We start from the raw sequence: 18515 nt of genomic DNA on the forward strand, positions 1-18515 counted from the left end.
GGCCCCTGGAAAGTCTCAGGATGGGGGCTGGTCATGCTAGAAAGGTCATGCTGGAAAGATCAAGCCTGTGATCAAAATACTAGGGCTTTGAGCCCCGAGATACTGTGATATCAGCCCAGCCTACCTATCTCCAGGAAGGGGAGGTGAACTGGGAACAGAGTTTAATTACATGGCCAATAATCAATCCTTCCCAAACAATCATCCTTGAAAAACTCCAGCTACCCAAAGTTCAGGAGAACTTCCCTGGTTGTGACACACATCCTGGGGACAATTCCCGAGGACACACAAGCTTGGCATTTGGGACCCCACTGTATTTGGGATCACCCTATAGGTCTCCTCTTTTGGCCAGTCCTGACTTGTATCCTTTCTAATAAAACTATAATCATAAATATAGCACTTCCTTGAGTTCTGTAAGTCACTGTAGCAAATTATTGAATCTGAGGGGGGTGTTGAGGGGAGCTCTGAGTTTACAGCCAGTTGTTCAGAAGTGTAGTGACCTGGGAACTCCTTAGAGCTTGTGAATGGTGTCTGAAAGGAGAGGAGTCCTATGGAAGACTGAGCCCTACGCCCATGCAAGATGACCTAACTCCAGGTGGTTAGTGTCAGAACTACTTGTTATAAAACATTTAAAAGTAATAGTTCAAGTCACCTCCTGAAAATTTCAGTTCTTATTACATACATACCCAATTGTAGCAGTTGTCTGATGTTTTGAAAACAATATCCAACCTTAGTTTTTTGTGATACACACACACACACAATTTCCAAAAATCTTTCTGGGAGTAGTGTTTAGAACCAGTTTGTGGAATCACACCACCTTCAATGATTTCATTATTTGAGGGGATGGTTACGTAGATTACTCACTCTCATGTTCCTCCTGCACCACCAGATTCACTTGGTCCACACAAGCTTGGATGTCATTCCACGTAATAAATGCACTATTTTCTGCATGTGCCTGAGTCTTCAGTTTCATCAGCTCATCAAGATACCTGCCCCATTGCCCCAACAAAAAAGACGATGAAGTGCAATATACGAAAAGGGACCTTCAGGATTGTCAGGATGACAGGAATGAGAAGACTGGAGACAAAGTATCCAAGGGGCAAAGACAGCTAAGGTACTCCAACAGCTTCACACACTCTGGAGAACAGCTCTGAGATGAAGAGCTACCCTCAACAAAATGTGAAAATGTAAAGATATCACTTACTCTTTTTAAGGTTTTTTTTTTTTTAAGTAATCTTTTAAGGTTTTGTTTTTTTTTTAAAGTAATCTCTACACAATGTGGGGCTCAAACTCACAACCCCAAACTCAAGAGTCACACACTCCACTGACTGAGCCAGCCAGGTACCCCAGAATATCACTTATTTGTAACAGCCTGTTACATGTTCTAAATTCCAGGTATCATCAGCTAAGAATCTGAGGCAGTATCTTAAGCAATTCCTCTAAAGGCAAGAAAACAAGGCAATACACCAGCTAACAAAGGCAGAAGGAATGATAAATCAAGATAGCATCCTTAGGGGCGCCGGGCTGGCTCAGTTAGCAGAGCATGTGACTCTTGATCTCGGGGTTGTTAGTTCAAGCTGCATGTTGGCACTTAAAAAAAAAAAAAAAAAAAAAGATATCATCATTAAGTAACTCTTTCTGATAAAGTATTGATTTAGACAAGGATTATCAACTGGGGTTAAAAATATTAGGTGATGGTTAATGGGGAACTGGACATTTTGATGATGCAAAAAGAGATTATACGAAGGGAAATACATAAACATACGTAAGAGGGATAAGCTGTCTCCCCGAGTCAAGGATCAGTCTTAGTATCTCTAATGATGACACAAGTAGATTTTATATGCCTCTGGTTATGAGAAAATATGAAATACACAAACCAAAAACGCCGACTTGATCTTGACAAGCCTTTAGACCTAATTTCCAATTTACAGGAATAAGCCAAATATCAGGAAGCAACCAGACCAGAAGGTGGAACGTTTTATGGGACAACTGGTCCCATCTCTTTAACAAGTCAGTGTCATGAATAAAGGAACAATGCTAGATTGAAAGATACTAAGGGATACAACAGTCAGAGGGAAAACACAGTCCTGCCCTGGATCCTGGTTTGAAGAGACCAGGTGAAAAGGACAGTTTTGGAACAAGTGAAGAAGTATGAAAATGGACTAGGTTTAGCAGATATTAAAGAAAAATTATTGATTTCCTCAGGGTATAAGACAGTACTATTTTGGCTATATGATAAACATCCTCATTGTTTCAGATAAGCATACTTACATCTTTAGGAGTGGAATGTCATGATATATGTAATTGACGATAAATTATCCAGCATAACAAAGAATAAAATGAATCAAAATAGAAAAAAGAAGAAAAGGATCACACTGAAGTCACAATGCCTGACAACAGGAGAGCTGACACCCCACAGACAAAGTAACAGCTGTCTGATGGATCCCATTTACCACTCTGGGCACCCACCTCTGACAGTTTTCTTCTTCGATATTGGTAAGGCCTGTCACAGAACTGCTCAGCTGTTTCCACACTGTGTTCATGTCCCCTGACTCCAGCGCCCTGTTGATTAGGGCCACCGATGACAACATCTCCACTGCGACAGAGAGCTCAGGATGGGTGAGGTTATGCTGCACGGAGAGGGGGAGGGGGAAAGGTGAGGACAAACATTCTTGGATACCAAGAGAGGTCAAAAGTTCAATTAATCCATAAGAAGTCTGAGTTTCTGGACTAAAAAAACAAAAGCTCTGCCAACCACACTGAGAAGTGGGTATGAAGTTCACTTCCACTCCACCTTGCTCCCCAGCAGGACAGGCTGGGCTGACTTACTTCAGGACTCTGCTGCTGCAGGGTGGCCAGCTCTTTCTGATAAAGATCAGCAGCAAAGGGATACACCTGGGGCAGCTGGGCCTCAGGATTCATGAGCTCCAGAACGGTCTTCTCAGCAACACCCTTCTGGATGGCAGCGTTGATTGCTGCCACGGCTGCCAATCCTGTGCAGAAAACAGGCCAGAAAAGCAGCTGGCTTGGGAAGCCCCGAGGGAGAGAATCAGTTTTCACAAAAGAAAGTTATATCCTGCAGATAAACTATTGGCCATGACGTCGGAAGTGGAACTTTCATCTTTAAAAAACAGCCTCCCCCTTTGTATGAAGGTGAACTGTAGGCTATGCCAACTATATCCCAATAAAGCTGTTTTCTACTCCAATTCATCCTGTGACTCTTGCTAAAACATCTCTTCCGTCCCGTGCAGCCCGGCAAATCAGGTACCAGCTTCTTAAGCTGCCATTCAAAGGTTTCCACAACCTTTCTAAGCCTTTATCTTACACAGCTCGGCCCCAAATATCTACAGAAATTTTATGCTAACCACTGTGGCTTCAATACATCTTCACCATCTGTATTTCTGCCCACACTTCCTTCTCCTCTCTGCCCACATTAGGAACATCCTTCTCTCTCTTCCACCATCCAGATCTTACCAATCTAGCCCCTAAGTCTTGCCTCCTCCAACGATCAAGTGCCTCCTAGCCAAAGTAAGCCCACACGTACTCCAGTTCTACTCTGAAACTGGAGGAGCCCTACTGCCAAAGGCACCTGGTACTCGATTATGGCTAGCAGGCTTGGGATGGGGGTGAGAGTGACGGGATCTGACCTCAGACACCCCAGTGACCTAAGAGCTACTCAGGATCTCAGGGAGAGGACTCTTACTTCTTTGATACTGCTGGGCAGCACCGTTTGCAGCATCCACGCCAGACTGGAGCTCCTCCTTCTGCAGGGGATCAGCCTGACCACCCTGAGAAAAGCACAGAACATTTCTGTAAAGATTCTCATGCCTATGCCTCCAGGCCTTACAGTGGTATCGCAACAGCAGTCACAGGGATGAAGAACTATGGGCCTAAGTGACAGTGTCGGGCTACGTGCAGAGAAAGCAGCAGTCCTAGTGAGAGCCAAAGCCCTTGCCAAATCTGGGGTAGAGTGACTTTCCAGAACCCAGCACATTTAAAAAAAATAGTTTGTGAGAAGCATCAAAATATTGACATAAGACGTTTACAGACTCATTAGCACATTAACGCTGCTTACTTTGGCCAACATATGCTGGGAATCTGCAAAATGTATACTTGTTTGTCCTCATTCAGACAAAAAAAGAAAGCCACTCATACTTGTCCTACAAACCCCACTAAGTACAATTCCACAGTCTACTCTTACTGCATGTTAAATACTTTCCCAGTGCTGGCCAGAGGAGACTAGTGACGTGTGTTTTCTTTTAAGCAGAAATTCCTGAAGTAAGAATGTAAAAAAGATTCAAGTTTTCCCCCATGGCTTTTGTTGGGGGATTAAGAAGGATGCTTCAAGTGAAGGGGTGGTTAGGTTCAGAGGGCAGAGACTACTTGTTTAAGAGGGTTTACAACTGGAAAAGCAAAAGAGAGCTAAAGACAATGTGTATTTTATCTGAGGATACTTCAAAAACCTACATTTATATGCAGGAAAAAAAGTCATACTAAAAACTATAGGTTATACTCTAACTACAGGGAAAAAAGGGCCCCGTAAAAATCTCTGAAGGACAGCACAAGATTCAGATGGACGTACATGAGTGCCCGCGTGTTCGCCCCGTACTTTTACCTGTCTCTTCTGCTGTCTGTCGCTCAGGAGCTGCTTGAGGTACCAGTCCCCGTTCTGCGGCTGCAGCCCTCGAAGGCCCAGAGCTGGAGCCTGCAGGGCCTTGAACAAGGCGGGTGCCACGCCCTGCTCCAAAGCCAGGTCCACGTTTGCTAACGCAGAAGACGCTGAGGAGGGAAAAGGCCACAGCTTATGAAAACACTTTGTGAGCACCACAGACCAGAATCCTTTTCCTTCCCCAAAACCAACCTCAATTTCAGATGAGGGAAATACAGTTCAGATGGCCTCTGCTTTGGAACATCACAGAAGTACAAGATCTTGGGATTGAAAGAGAACCTTAAAGTCATCAAGTCCAGGGGTCCCCAGCCGGGCTGTTCGTCAGTTAACAGAGTCCTGGACCACACCTCAATCCTACTAAAAAGCTTCAGATGTAGACACCTTGGCACCCATATGGGGTAGCAATGTAAGAGGCACCAATCCAAACCAATGCATGTCTAAATGCCCTCTAAAAGCCAAGTTGTCGTCTAGATGAAACTACTAAACAGGAGAAGGTTTCTCCCAGAGCAGTTTACTACATCTTTGGGCAATTTTGCTTTAAAATCAACAACAACAACTGTGAAAGCTTTCACCCTAGTGTTGACGCTTGAATACATCCAGTCCCTCTTTCCCTCTGACAGTCTACCCCAGACTAAAGAGCCCTTTCCTTCTCAACAGCATCAGTCTGGATCCCCTCATTACCGCGCCTCCTCCTGAACACACTCCACCAGGACAGGGAGAGCCCAGATAGCAAGGGCGTCTGACCGCAGGGAACGGCAGGGGCTGTCTGCAGCCCTCTCAACAGTCTCTACTTCTAGTCACAGAACCTGAGCTCACACAAGGTCTTTAACGTCTGGCAGTGAAAACCTGGATGTTCCTTCATCTCCCACAGTGGTGTTGTTAAGATTAAACGAAATCACATACGTGAAAGCACTCTGTATATGTAAAACAAATAAGGTATTAAGTCGGCAGTTAGAATAAGGTATTTTCTGACTTCAAAAATAAGAGCCACTGGGAAGTGATCATTACTGTATTATTTTCAGTGTCCCTATTTTTAGATGAGAAAACAGACTTCTCCCTCTATGCTCCACCCAGGGATCTGATTTAATCACCAAAGTCAACAATAACATACTAAAAATCAAAATATTTGGGGCATAGCAGCACTTAAAAATTTAAATGTTTTAATGTTAGTTAAAAAAAACAAAAAACAAAAAGGAAATATAAGGTGTTAAAAGGAAATTTTTTTTTAATTTTAAAATTTTTAAATCTCAGTAGACTCCTAAGAGACTATTCACGTCTTCCCAATGATTACACCTGCAGTTCTGTTAAGTCATCACCACACCGAGGTGATCGCTCCTGAGTCACGGCAGCAGGCCCACGTGACCATTAGCCAACTAACCATCCATTCCCTCAATGGCATTTACTGAGCACCTGCTTTGTGCTGCAAATACAGCTGTGAACAAAACAAATGATCTCTGTCTTGGTGGAGCTTTTACAGGAGTGCCGACAGAAAATAAACAAAATCAATACTAGTAAACAACAAGGCTTTCTCTAGGTATGCGATGTAGAATCCCAGATTATCTATCTACAAAAGCATCTCGTCAATTATGCTTTTACTAGAAGCATGCTTACTACAGAAATAGGTAAATATTTAAGTAAACATTTATTAACATTCACAGTATAAGAATGATAAAGTTTAGAACATTATTTAAGCACTTTCTTCTGCTAAGCTTTAATTAATTTTCCTTGTTCTACAAAAAAAGTAAATAAACACTTATTCTCATTTTTAACTACTTAGCCTGCAGCTTTCTCCTGGGGCAGTGGCTTCAATGCTGGTTCTCATACCCTCAGGGAAAGAATCTTATCTATAATTATGTTAAAATAATTCCTGGGACCTAAAGTTCCCGCATCTTCCTAGCACACAATTTTCTCTTGCTTCAGACTTGCTCTACGATTAGGAAAAGATTGTCCTTCTCTGGGAATCCTGCCTTATCCTCGAGGGCCTGACCTATCCAGTGAAGGTTCTTACACAAACCTCCAAGGAGAAGTCATTCCTTTCTTTTTCTATGACCGCACCTCATACACCTGTGATACCTTGTTCTAAGCAAGTTGCCCTGAAATTACTCATTTGCATGTCTATCTTTCCTGTTACGTTGAAAGCTACTTAAGGGAATTTTTTAGAAAGATGTATTTATTTATTTGAGAGAGAGAGATAGAGAGGAGGGGGGAGGGCAGAGAGAGAGAGAGAAAAGAATCTCAAGCACAACACAGGGCTCTATCTCACAGCCCTGAGATCATGACCTGAGCTGAAACCAAGTCAGACATTTAACCCACTGAGCCACCCAGGCGCCCCTGAATCGAACACTTTAAAAACATAAGGCTACGGCTCTTCCCCCACAGCTTTATAACTGACTCTCCCAGACTTAGCCAGGTAAAACTACAACAGTTATAAACTCCTAAACAACATAGTAGGAAAAAAACACCATTCTTAAAACAAAGAATGTTTTATGCAGTGTGCACAGCAGGAAACATGCTGGACTTTCTTCTCACACAGACAACTAAGTATAAAAGGACACTCTTTGTATTTTCTGGCTTAAGTATTCATACGGATAGAGCACACCACACCACCCATTTGTGAATGGAACTATTACTCTGTTCAGAAAACCATTATCTTGGGGCGCCTGGGTGGCGCAGTCTTTAAGCGTCTGCCTTCGGCTCAGGGCGTGATCCCAGCATTCTGGGATCGAGCCCCACATCAGGCTCTTCCTCTAGGAGCCTGCTTCTTCCTCTCCCACTCCCCCTGCTTGTGTTCCCTCTCTCGCTGGCTGTCTCTCTCTGTTAAATAAATAAATAAAATCTTAAAAAAAAAAAAAAAAAAGAAAAGAAAACCATTATCTTAAAGGCACCGGAATGGAACCGAATACAAAGACTCTTGGTCAGGATTTAGAGCTCCTGATCATACAAAGTTGGTAAAATCTTATAAAGTCTCTCTAGTTATTCAGAGTATTGGTTCAAGGAAGAAATTAGGGCCTCCCAATGAACAGAGAGGACAAGGATTACTATCACTATTGTTATTATCTTGAGCAAAACAAGGTCGAGGCTGGTTGAAATCAAATAAGCTTTTTAGTTCTTTTGGTGAGTCTAACCATTATACTAGGAATTACAGAGATTTCAAAAGAAGTACAAATCCTAAGTAATCTGTACTTCAAGGAGTTTATAGAGATGTCAGAAACAAAGGCAAGCAATATAAGACAATATATAATTGCGTAGGAAATTATGTAGTTGGTCTATAAAAGCCACGGGAGAGCTGGAATGGGTGCAGGTAAGAATTGAGCTGGACCGTGAATGACAGGTATAATTTGGGTTAGGTAAGAGATAAGGCATGAGGGCATTATAGTGAGAATACGCGATCAGCAAAAGCTATGATAATGCTAATGTTTACTGAGTACTCACTAGATACCAGAAAATTTACATGCATTATCTCACCATCTGCAGAACAAGTCTGTGCCACAGGGGTCCCATGACACAGCTATTAGTGTGAGGCCAAGAGACCAAGTCCCAGGTCAGAGCCACCCCAGAGCAGGACTCTTTCACGAGTCATGAAAGAAACAGAGTGAATATGGGAGACAATTAGGCAAATAAGTTTGTATAGAGAGTTGCCTGCATAAAATACCGCATAAAAAACTCCACTAGGCTAGGGGTCTGCGTTTTGTCTGGAGAATAATGAGAGGAACCAATGCAGGTTCTTTAGCAGAAGAGTGACAAAATGAAAGTGATGCTTTTGAGACATTAATTCCTCAAAATCATATAACACATATACACAAAAATCAGTATGAATGGTATAATCTCATTTTTGTTTAAATACGTTTTTAAAAATATGCATAAAAATATCAATAGTAGTGAGGCACCCAGGTGGCTCAGTCGGTTAAGCATCTGCTTTCGGCTCAGGTCCTGATCTTAGGGTCCCTGCTCAGTGGGGAGCCTGCTTCTCCCTCTCCCTCTGCCCCTCCCCACTTCTGTGCACTCTCTCTCTCTCAAATAAATTAAAAAAAAAAAATCAATACTTGTTATTTCTAGGGAATGGGGGTCTAATTTTTTTGTTTACATCTGGATAACCTGTATTACTCCTTGAAAGAAAAATGAAATTGTAATATTACTCTAAAAATAGGAAAAATAGGGGTGCCTGGCTGGCACAGTTCATTAGGCCTCTGACTCTTGGTTTTGGCTCAGGTCCTACTGTGAGATTGAACCCCACACTGGGCTCCACACTCAGCATGGAGCCTGCTTGAGATCTCTCTCTCCCTCTCTGTCCCCCCCCACCCCGCTGCTCTCTCTAAATAAATAAATAAATAAAATCCTTTTTAAAAATAAAAATAAAAATAAAAATAGGAAAAATAAGGGCACCTGGGTGGCTTAGTTGGTTAAATGTCCGACTCTTGATCTCAGCTTAGGTCTTGATCTCAGGGTCATGAGTTCAAGCCCCGTGTTGGGCTCCACGCTTGGCATGGAGCCTACAAAAAAATAAATAAGGAAAAATAAAATCCCTATTTAGATTTTTTTTTAAGTGTATTAACATGGGGTAAGAGAGTGAAATTAGCCAACAAGATGAGTCCGGAAGCTAAAGCAGATGAGCAGATAGCGGGAGGGCCTGCCTGAGGACAATGGCAGCTGAAACAGAAGACATACGAACACAAAAAACAGTAGTAAGCAACAGTTCCTAAACAAATCCACTAACGTCTAAACTAAATAAACTTAGGGACGCCTGGTGGCTCAGTCGGTTAAGCGTCTGCCTTCAGCTCAGGTCATGATCCCGGGGTCCTGGGATCGAGTCCTGCACTGGGCTCCTTGCTCAGCGAGGAGTGTGCTTCTGCCCCTGCTTGCTGCCTCCCCGCTTGTGCTCTCTCACTCTCTCAAATCTGACAAATAAATGAGTAAAGTCTTAAAAAAATTAAAATAAGATAAAAGAACCATGTCATCAGTCCAAGAACACATCAACACTCACATTATTCTGTAACATCCCACAGGTACCCAACTCAGGGACATACTTACTATTGACTTTGTTTATATTGCCTTGAATTTCAGCTTGAGTGAGCAGCTCCTCATAAACGTCTCTTTCTCTCTCAGAGTTTTCTGTCTGAAGATGAGTAGAAAGTGTAATAAATCAGTTCAGGTCTCTAAGAAGACCTCAGAAACATTTACACTCCTCCCCCAACCACGAGAGAACAAAGAGTAAGGATACACTTAAAATCCTTAGTGGAGCACACAGTGGAATGCTACACAACTCGGAACTAAAAAAATAAAAAGCGATCCACATGTTACCGACAAGCTCGAGGGTGCTTCCAGAGCTGGCATGAGCAGGAAGCACTGGTGAACCCTGCCCTCCTCGCTCAGGAGCCGGCATCCTTGCCTCAGCCCCGAGCAGAATGGGCAGACCCACAGACCAGATCTCAGAATTTCTCATTGGTTTGCACAAAATTCAAGGATAGAATAAAAGTCAAAATGGAATCTAATACCAAAAGACTGCATACTGTGTAAATCCATTTCATTTATATGTTAATTCTTAAAAAGGTAAATATAATGATCTGTTCAGACTGGAGGTTGCCTGGGGTCAGGGGCGGGAGTTGGGGGGCAGTAGAGGCTGACTGTGAAGACAGACCTGGGGACCTTGGGGATGATGGTTTTGTAACCACCACGTTTGTCAAAACTCATCAAACCATACATGCAAAATGAGTAAATTTTACTGTGTGTATATTATACTTCAAGAAAATTGATTTTTAAAATGGAGTCATATCAAACAATGAAAGGATATATATCAATTAGAAAAAAACAGATGTTCCATCTTTACCCTGTTTTTAGCGTTGGTCATTTTCTCCTGCTTGGCCTGATAAAGCACATCCTGGTAAGTGGAAGCCAAGGGCTCTTCGAGATTTACAAGCATGGCGTTTGGGTTTCTCAGAGCCGCAAATGTGTCCGCTGGAATTCTACGGTCAACAGCCTCGTTAATGGCAATAACGGCAGCATGCACTAAAAAAAAAGAAATTCAAAACATAGAACACTGGGTTATACAGAGTAAGGGATGTACGTGACACATCCAAAGCAACGTCGTAACCCTCTATTGCAGGAAGAGGCTCATGTTGACAGAGAAATGATGACTTGGGGTTGGAGGAATGGCTCCCTGAATCCTGTAAGCCTAGTCTCTTCCTGGATGCAAAAAGCCACAGCTTTCCCTGTGATCCCATGTCTGGGATGCTGAGTTTAGAATCTCACAGGGGTCTCAAAAAATTCATAGAAGAGCCTTGCAAGGAGCAGATATTACAGAAATGTTCACCCTTGATCATCATGTAAATACTATTAAAAAAAAGAAAAAAACCAAAAACCCAAAGAGGCACTGAAATGCAGAACTCACTTTCTAAATGCTTTCATTTTCATGAAAATCAATCACTTACTTCCTAATAACAATAACACAGAAGACCGTAGCAGTGTTAAACTACCTCGACTGACCTAAGCTTGCTAGCAAAATTCCTAATGTCCAAGACCATCATAGTACGCATGATTGAAGGTGGTAGCAACAACCCCATCTGAACCCACAAAATTTCTCTGCTTACGTGCGGCTTCATCCACTGAGAGTTCGTTGGCGAGGATGCCCCCGATCTTGCTGAAGGCAGGCATCTGGATCCCGTACTTCTCCAGTTCAATCTTCATGTTGTTGATTTCCTCTTCTACAGGAAAAGGTGAAGACCCAGGCGAGCAAGTTAAGCGCCTTTCCAGAATTCAGAGAAGGAAACATATTCCCCAACTACAAATGGGATAAAGTGGTGGCTACCTCCTAGGATTGTTATGAGGATTTAATGAGATGATATAAGGAAAGCACTGAACATAGTACCTGGCACAAAGCACACGCTCAGTAGACATTAACCATCATTACTATAATCAAGAGCATCAAAAGTAAGTATAACATGAGAAACAGCCCTACAGAAAAGAGTTTCTCAAAACTACTGCTTGTGGCATTTCCTACAGTGAACTTATGAATGGAGTAGCTTTGAAGGGAGCTCAGCAACAAGTAACCCATAAGCCAGCCAGATGTCTTTATACGCCAAGTCACTAGCCACTACTAAACCATTCTACTTCCAAGGCAGGAAGCCAAATGATAAAAGAAAACAACATGTAAGGTTTGGCCCTTTGCCCCAGGTCTGGGGAACAACTTCCCCAGAAGGAAAAATGTCATAGATAAAAGTTTTATTAAATTTAAAATTCCCAAGTCTACAAAATAATGACCAGTTCAAAAGATTTGAATCTATATTACCCCTAACCAGTATTACCGCTGTTCTTTTTCTCCCCAAGCCTCCATCTCTTCAAGCATCTGACAACAGCAAATACACATAGAATAAGGTAAACAAGCTAAATTTTTTAATTACGAAATTGCCACCTCTTGCTTTGCACACTGTAGATACTTGCTAAAATGAGAGAACAGAGTTTGAAATTCCAAGTGTAGCGGGCTTCTCAACACACCAGGAGAAGCAAGTTACTTACACTTCTTTGATCTCTGTTGCCAGAGTGTTTTTAAAGCCCTACGTCTTTAAGATTGGTATTGTTGACTCTCCAGGCTATTTCCACATAAATCAAGCATTTCCTGCCAAGTTTGTAACTCCTTACCTGTGAAGTCAACCTTTCCATATAGGTCTTGAATCTGAGGAGCCAGGCCCAGTTTGAACAGGTACAAACTAGAAGATACGATATGCGAAAGAGTTAGGCCTCCCAGCTGCACCCAGCTGGGGTTCTCAGATTAAAGGGGAGAGTCAGCATGAAGAACAAACACCCTGAACATACCCCTGCATGCTACCATATTCCCCTTTGCGGTTACCGTACATTATCTCACAACCTTTTCTTAGTTTTACAGTAAGTCACATAATGCAATGCAAAAAGCACTGGCTATTTATAAAAGCGTCATGAAAATGACCAAAATAAAAAGTCTTATTTAAACTGAATTCATATTACTGATGGAAAAGTTTCAGGTAATTTATGAGTTTTAAATAAACATTATATTATCTTTACTGTTTTAATAAAAACGGAAATCTATTCAACTTTGAATCCCATGAAGGCAGGAATAACAAAAGTCTTGTTCACCAATGTCTACCCAGAACCTGGCATATATTAATAAATATTAACATTTCACAGATGGATAGATGGATAAGTAAATGTCTATAAGCCTGAATTAGCTTAACTGGATTCTAAGGACCTAGCAGATCCGAATCAACAAATTAGAAGTGTACTTGACAGGGATGGACATGAGCAAGACAATGACAGCCTAGCAATAGGGAAAAAATAAAACATGCCTCAGAAACAGATCACAGAAACTCAACAGAGTGACCTACAGTTTTTGCAAATAATCTATAAACCTCAGTTTTATCTAAACACAAATATGGATCATGTATATTACATTCACAGAATGATCAGAATTTAAACTGTATATAATAAACACAAATGTATAATCTAAAAAAAGTCAAGTATTCTGAAAATACTTTCGAATTTATACATTCAGAGTAGCTAATTATTTTCTTAGATAAGCATAAGTATGAATCATATGTATATGATTGTTTTTTTAGAGTAAAATGCTCAAAATGGAACTATATAAAGTTCCTCTCACAAAAGATTTTAAATCTATTCAACAAATTTTCCAAAGCAAAATAGCCAGTAACATTCTGTATCTGTAATTTGTCCCCATTGCATACATTACTTCTCCCACATAATATGTCCCACCTGCATTCCAAAGTAGTACAAATACTTTTCTTCAGGAATTTCTTCCTCTCTTATTTCTACTTAGAAAAAGTGGCTGCCACACTTTAGGAAATTTCAAGAATGTCACCTTTACAAGCCCAAGAAGAGTGAGTTCGCTTTTAAGGTCTTTCAATGGTAAATTTAAGTTGTGACGGTACCACTAGCTGCTATGAATAAAGGAGAGGAGAATCTAAGACTTGGCACCGTCTTTCTTTTATCTCATTTAATTATCGAGAATATTTTAAGGACATGCTGGAGTTACGAATATAACCATAATGGCCACCCAGAACCGAGAGTACTCCACCTCAAAGCTTAAGCTTTCAATCCTACCAGTAAACACCCCTTTCCAATCTTTGCTCCTGTTCTCCCTCAACGACTTTTACAAGTAACTGTTAGGTGCCTACAACAGTCAGCCTCCGATTGAGCTTAGCTACATTTTTCTTTTCTTTTTTCCTACTGAAGCTGTACTTTATAGCAATGGGGAAAAGGAGGCTGTGGATTCCTATTATCTTTGCTGCCTGCAGGGTAACCTCGAAGAAATCACTCCGCTGATCTCAAAGACTGTTTAATAAAGGCTCTAAACACAAATGCAGCAGCTGCTTAGGAAACAGAATCTAGAATCTAGTACAGCCCACAATCCCTGATCTAAATTCTTTGGGCCAGATATGAATTTAGGATTTCTCAGATATTAGAAAGGTTTTACAGTATATACAGTATTATATAATGTCTGTTTACTTAAGTATATACAGTATTATAAAACATGCCAGCAAGACTTGAGACAGCACCTCTAAACGAATACATTATTTTTCTGCAGAGAAACATACACATAATCACAGTAAGTAGACAAATATCCTAAATAACTTCAATTAATTCTGATCAGACTTTGCCAACAAATGAGTTGGAACCAAACTTAAATATAATTTTCAGCTTTTACATTTCTTCTGAATTTAGGATATAGGATTATGGGCCAATTTAACCCCCAAATCAGTTCTTATAAAGATAAAACATCAGAGGAAATGGAAATAAAGTATACAAATATATATGAAATAATAAAGAATTGGGGTCTTTGGGCACCCAGGTGGCTCAGTCAGTTAAGCGTCTGCCTTCAGCTCAGGTCATGATCCCAGGGTTCTGGGATCGAGGCCCACGTCGGGCTCCCTACTCAGTGGGAGTCCGCTTCTCCCTCTCCCTCTGCAGCACCCCTGGTATGCTCTCCCTCTCTCTAATAAAATAATTAGTTAAAAAAAAAAAAAAAGATTTGGGGTCTTATCTGAGGGTGGAGTGTAATCCAGAAAGTAATTTAGCAGGACTAAACATGGTGACTATCTCTGGAGTGATGCCAGTCAAGACTTTAAGAAAAAGAAAAAGAAGGAAAAAGAAAAAAAAGAAAGAAAAGAAGCCAGGAACGGAGAAAACAGGAAGATAATGCTTTTCTGCTACTGCAAATCCAAAAGGGAGAAGGTACGTCACCCCACACCGTGAAGTGAGGAGCCTGCCTCGAACACTGTTGTACTACACGGTAAAGAAGAGGCCCCAAGCAAGTATAAACGGCCTACGTATCAAGGGCAGCCAACCCTTCAGGAAAAACACTCCAGGGAGGAAAGAAATCATAAATCACCAACCAGAACACACGGCTCTGTATATAATTTCTAAGCACGGGTTGCATATTGAAGAGAAATGAGTAACAATAGCAGACTTCCTCCCTTTCCGATTCTGAGAAAGGCACAGTTAATTCTTCATCTCTGAGTGAGAACTGGGGGCCTGGGACCCAGGTTACATTGCAGAGAGCCATGGCTGCAGAACGCACAGAGAGGAGTTCTGCCAGCTCGGCCTCTTGCCTGCCAAGTTCAGATATCCATTGTAGATACAACCTTCACAAGGTTATCAACACAGACAGGCCTCACTGTAACAGTGAGCCAATCATAATACTCAGAATTAATCTGATTTTGGCTCAGACACATATATTTGAAATTGCTACAATCTGAACATTCCCAGAGATACCACCCACTCCTAAATATTTTTTAAAAATTCTGATGTTGCTCTTGTTTGTCCAGTGTTATGCCATGTACTTTGGAGGGAAAAAAAAGAAATGTAAGGCATGACCTCTGTCCCTAAGATGCTAATAATGTAATAGAGAGAAAGACAGTAAACTTATAAAAGAAACAATAGAACTAAGAAACAAAGAGTTTAGACAAAGGAATGAGCTGGAGTCAATGGAAATCACAGAACTCCACCAAGAAGGTGGGAACTGAATTAAAACCTGACTGGATACACTGAGACAAACATGAAAAGTCATTTGATAAAAGAAGGTACCATTTCCTTTTTTCATTTACAGGGCAGAAAATATCCCCTTGAGCTAGAGAATGGGAAGAAAGATTGGTTACAAAGTATGATTCTGACACAAACATTTATTGACCACCTACTATGTGCTTAGGCATCTAAGTACTAGAGACACAAAGATAAACAGAAATCGGTCTTGCCCCCAAGGCGTCCACAGAAAGCAAGCAGCAAGAACTAATCACCAGAGTAGGATGTAAAAACCCTACACTTGAAGTAAGAGGTATGTGCCAATACTCGAACAGCACAAAGATAGGAAGGAGCTAATTCTGTCTGAGGGAGAAAAAGTAAAAGAAGGCATCCATGAACCTGGCATTCCACAGTAGCAGCTGGAGAACACGCATTGAACTAGGGGGTAAAAGGGCATTCAGGCAGCAAAAACAGAATAACCAAAGGCACGGGAGTGTGGCTGTGCACTAGTCCTCGGCTACATGCTTTCTTTTGTGGGTTTCACACGGGTTCCAGGGATCCGAAGGGTCTGGCACATGTTCAATCAAACTGCAGACAACAGGGTTCTCACGGGTCAGTATGATACATATATTCGTATACATGATGAACATTTATTAAGCACACATACAGGATGCCTTATAAAATGGGCAGCCCGAGCAAAGAAACCCCACCCGGATATCCCGTTCACTTCTGCCACCTTCTCGTTTAGCCCTATGGATTTGCACCATTCTGGTATGGCGCTATCACATCTCCCAAACCCCACCCTCCCTCCACACACATCGCCTCTTCCTCCCAATACAGTACTTTGCTGATTCTAAGAGCCAAGGGCCTGAAATTTAGCCATCTTCAAAATTTACTATGAAATTATGAAAAAATTATACTTTGTTTCAGTTCCTATTTGTCATATTTGTTTGGCATAACCATTACTTAACAAATAAATGGCTTGGTGAGGACCTAGAAAAGTAAATAAATTAAAAATCAACTATTTGATAGTTGCTGACATTATTTGAAAATGTTGATAAAGTTTAATTATACTACTAAAGTATTACGACATGGTAAATGTATTTGTAATTCAGCTACTGGCTTGTGACAAAACAGTAAACAGCGAAAATTTTGAAATGTAAGTACTTTTTGTAATTTTTAATGAGATTTTAATTAAAAAGAAAGGAACTGCATCCTGGCTGAAATGCACAGTTCACAGAAACACTAGATCAACAATGAAAGACTATACTATGTTTTCAGAGCCAAATTATCTGCTATTATGGGGATAAATAAATCCCTTCTCCCTACTCCCTAGAAAAACACAGCTGGTTCTCACCATTTTGTTAAGACAACAGTATCCTATTCTATTTGGAAATCCTGAAGCTAATACAAAAACTTTTTCATTAAACCATGGACAAAAAGCTATACATTCAATTCAGGTATTATTCCTAAACTGCTTTTTTAAATTGAGATAGAACTGACATATAACATTACACTAGTTTCAGGGGGACAACATAATTCAATATATGTATATATTGCAAAATGGTCACCTAAGTCTCACTAACATCCACCACCACAGAGTTACAGATTCTTTCCCTATGCTGAGAAATTTTTTTAAAGATATATTTATTTAATTTAGAGAGAGAGAGAGAGAGAGAGTGTGTGTGCTTGAGCGGGGTGGGGGGAGGGACAGAGGGAGAGAGAGAAGAGAAGCAGATACCCCCCACCCCCCGAGTGGGGAACCTGATGCAGGGCTCGATCCCAGGACCCTCAAGATCACGACCTGAGCTGAAACCAAGAACTAGATGCTGAACTGACTGAGCCACCCAGGCGCCACATGCTGAGAACTTTTAAGATCTACTCTCTTAGCAACTTTCAAGCATACACTACACCATTATTAACTAAAATCCCCATGCAGTATGTTATATCCCCAGGACTTAGTTATTTTATAGCTAGAAGTCTATAATTTTTGACCCCCTTTACCCATTTTGCTGGCCCCCAAATCCTCACCTCTGGCAACTTAGCAATCTGTTCTCTGTGTCTATGTACACTGTTTATTTTACCAAGAAAATATGATTACCTGAGTGCATGGATACAGTAGATACATCTTGGCATGTTTTTTCGATCATAGATATCTGTAGTTTCTGGGTAAAAAATCTGAGGAAGAATAAAAGAAGCAGATTAAGGTAACAATCTACTGGATCATTCACCAATCACCAATTATACAAATAAAACAATTAGAAAACATTATTGGCATTCAGCAAGTAACTTCATTAGGGGGAAGAGACAATTCATCCTAAGTAACGCAAGGAACAAAATGCTATAAAACAGAATAAAAAGCACTAGTTGGAAAAGCCTTATTAGGTTAACCCACCAAATTTCACCAGGTATGTGAAAGTGATGTGCTCACTGCAGACTCAGACATGGGCGGATGACCCCCAGCTCTCGTGCAGTTTAAACCACTGGCAAATGCAGGAAGCGCTGAAGGACGGCAATCTGCTTGGTTACTGTCTATCACGCCTCGACTCAAAAATAACTCAACAACGAACACTGACTCAGGTGCTTTCAGTTGTGTGAACTACTACATTTAGACACCGAAAAAAAAAAAACCCTACAAAATATTAAAATGTGTTATATGCAGGGATGCCTGGCTGTATCAGCTGGCAGAGTGTGCGACTCGATCTCCAGGTTGTGGACCAAGCCCCACACTAGTACAGAGATTACTTAAAAATAAAATCCTTTTTTAAAAAATGTGTTACATGCTTGGGAAAAGAGAAAAGATACACAGATCAAGCAGATGAAATAGAGGGTATGTATGGGAATGTGG

General features: G+C 41.1%; 1 protein-coding gene across 1 annotated transcript in view; it reads right to left on the bottom strand.

Moving 5' to 3' along the window:
* IQGAP1 (IQ motif containing GTPase activating protein 1) overlaps positions 1 to 18515 on the bottom strand; it is a 100904-nt gene that overhangs the window by 42226 nt on the left and 40163 nt on the right. Inside the window, exons 5-14 of the mRNA XM_026510510.4 lie at positions 17769 to 17845; positions 12299 to 12366; positions 11251 to 11364; positions 10491 to 10669; positions 9695 to 9779; positions 4613 to 4776; positions 3701 to 3785; positions 2827 to 2990; positions 2467 to 2627; positions 862 to 986 (exon numbers count right to left, since the gene is read on the bottom strand). Of these exons, the coding sequence (XP_026366295.1) occupies positions 862 to 986; positions 2467 to 2627; positions 2827 to 2990; positions 3701 to 3785; positions 4613 to 4776; positions 9695 to 9779; positions 10491 to 10669; positions 11251 to 11364; positions 12299 to 12366; positions 17769 to 17845 (1222 nt within the window). The remainder of the gene's footprint in view (positions 1 to 861; positions 987 to 2466; positions 2628 to 2826; positions 2991 to 3700; positions 3786 to 4612; positions 4777 to 9694; positions 9780 to 10490; positions 10670 to 11250; positions 11365 to 12298; positions 12367 to 17768; positions 17846 to 18515) is intronic.

The sequence above is a fragment of the Ursus arctos genome, unplaced genomic scaffold, assembly GCF_023065955.2.
Source record: "Ursus arctos isolate Adak ecotype North America unplaced genomic scaffold, UrsArc2.0 scaffold_28, whole genome shotgun sequence".
NCBI lineage: Eukaryota > Metazoa > Chordata > Mammalia > Carnivora > Ursidae > Ursus > Ursus arctos.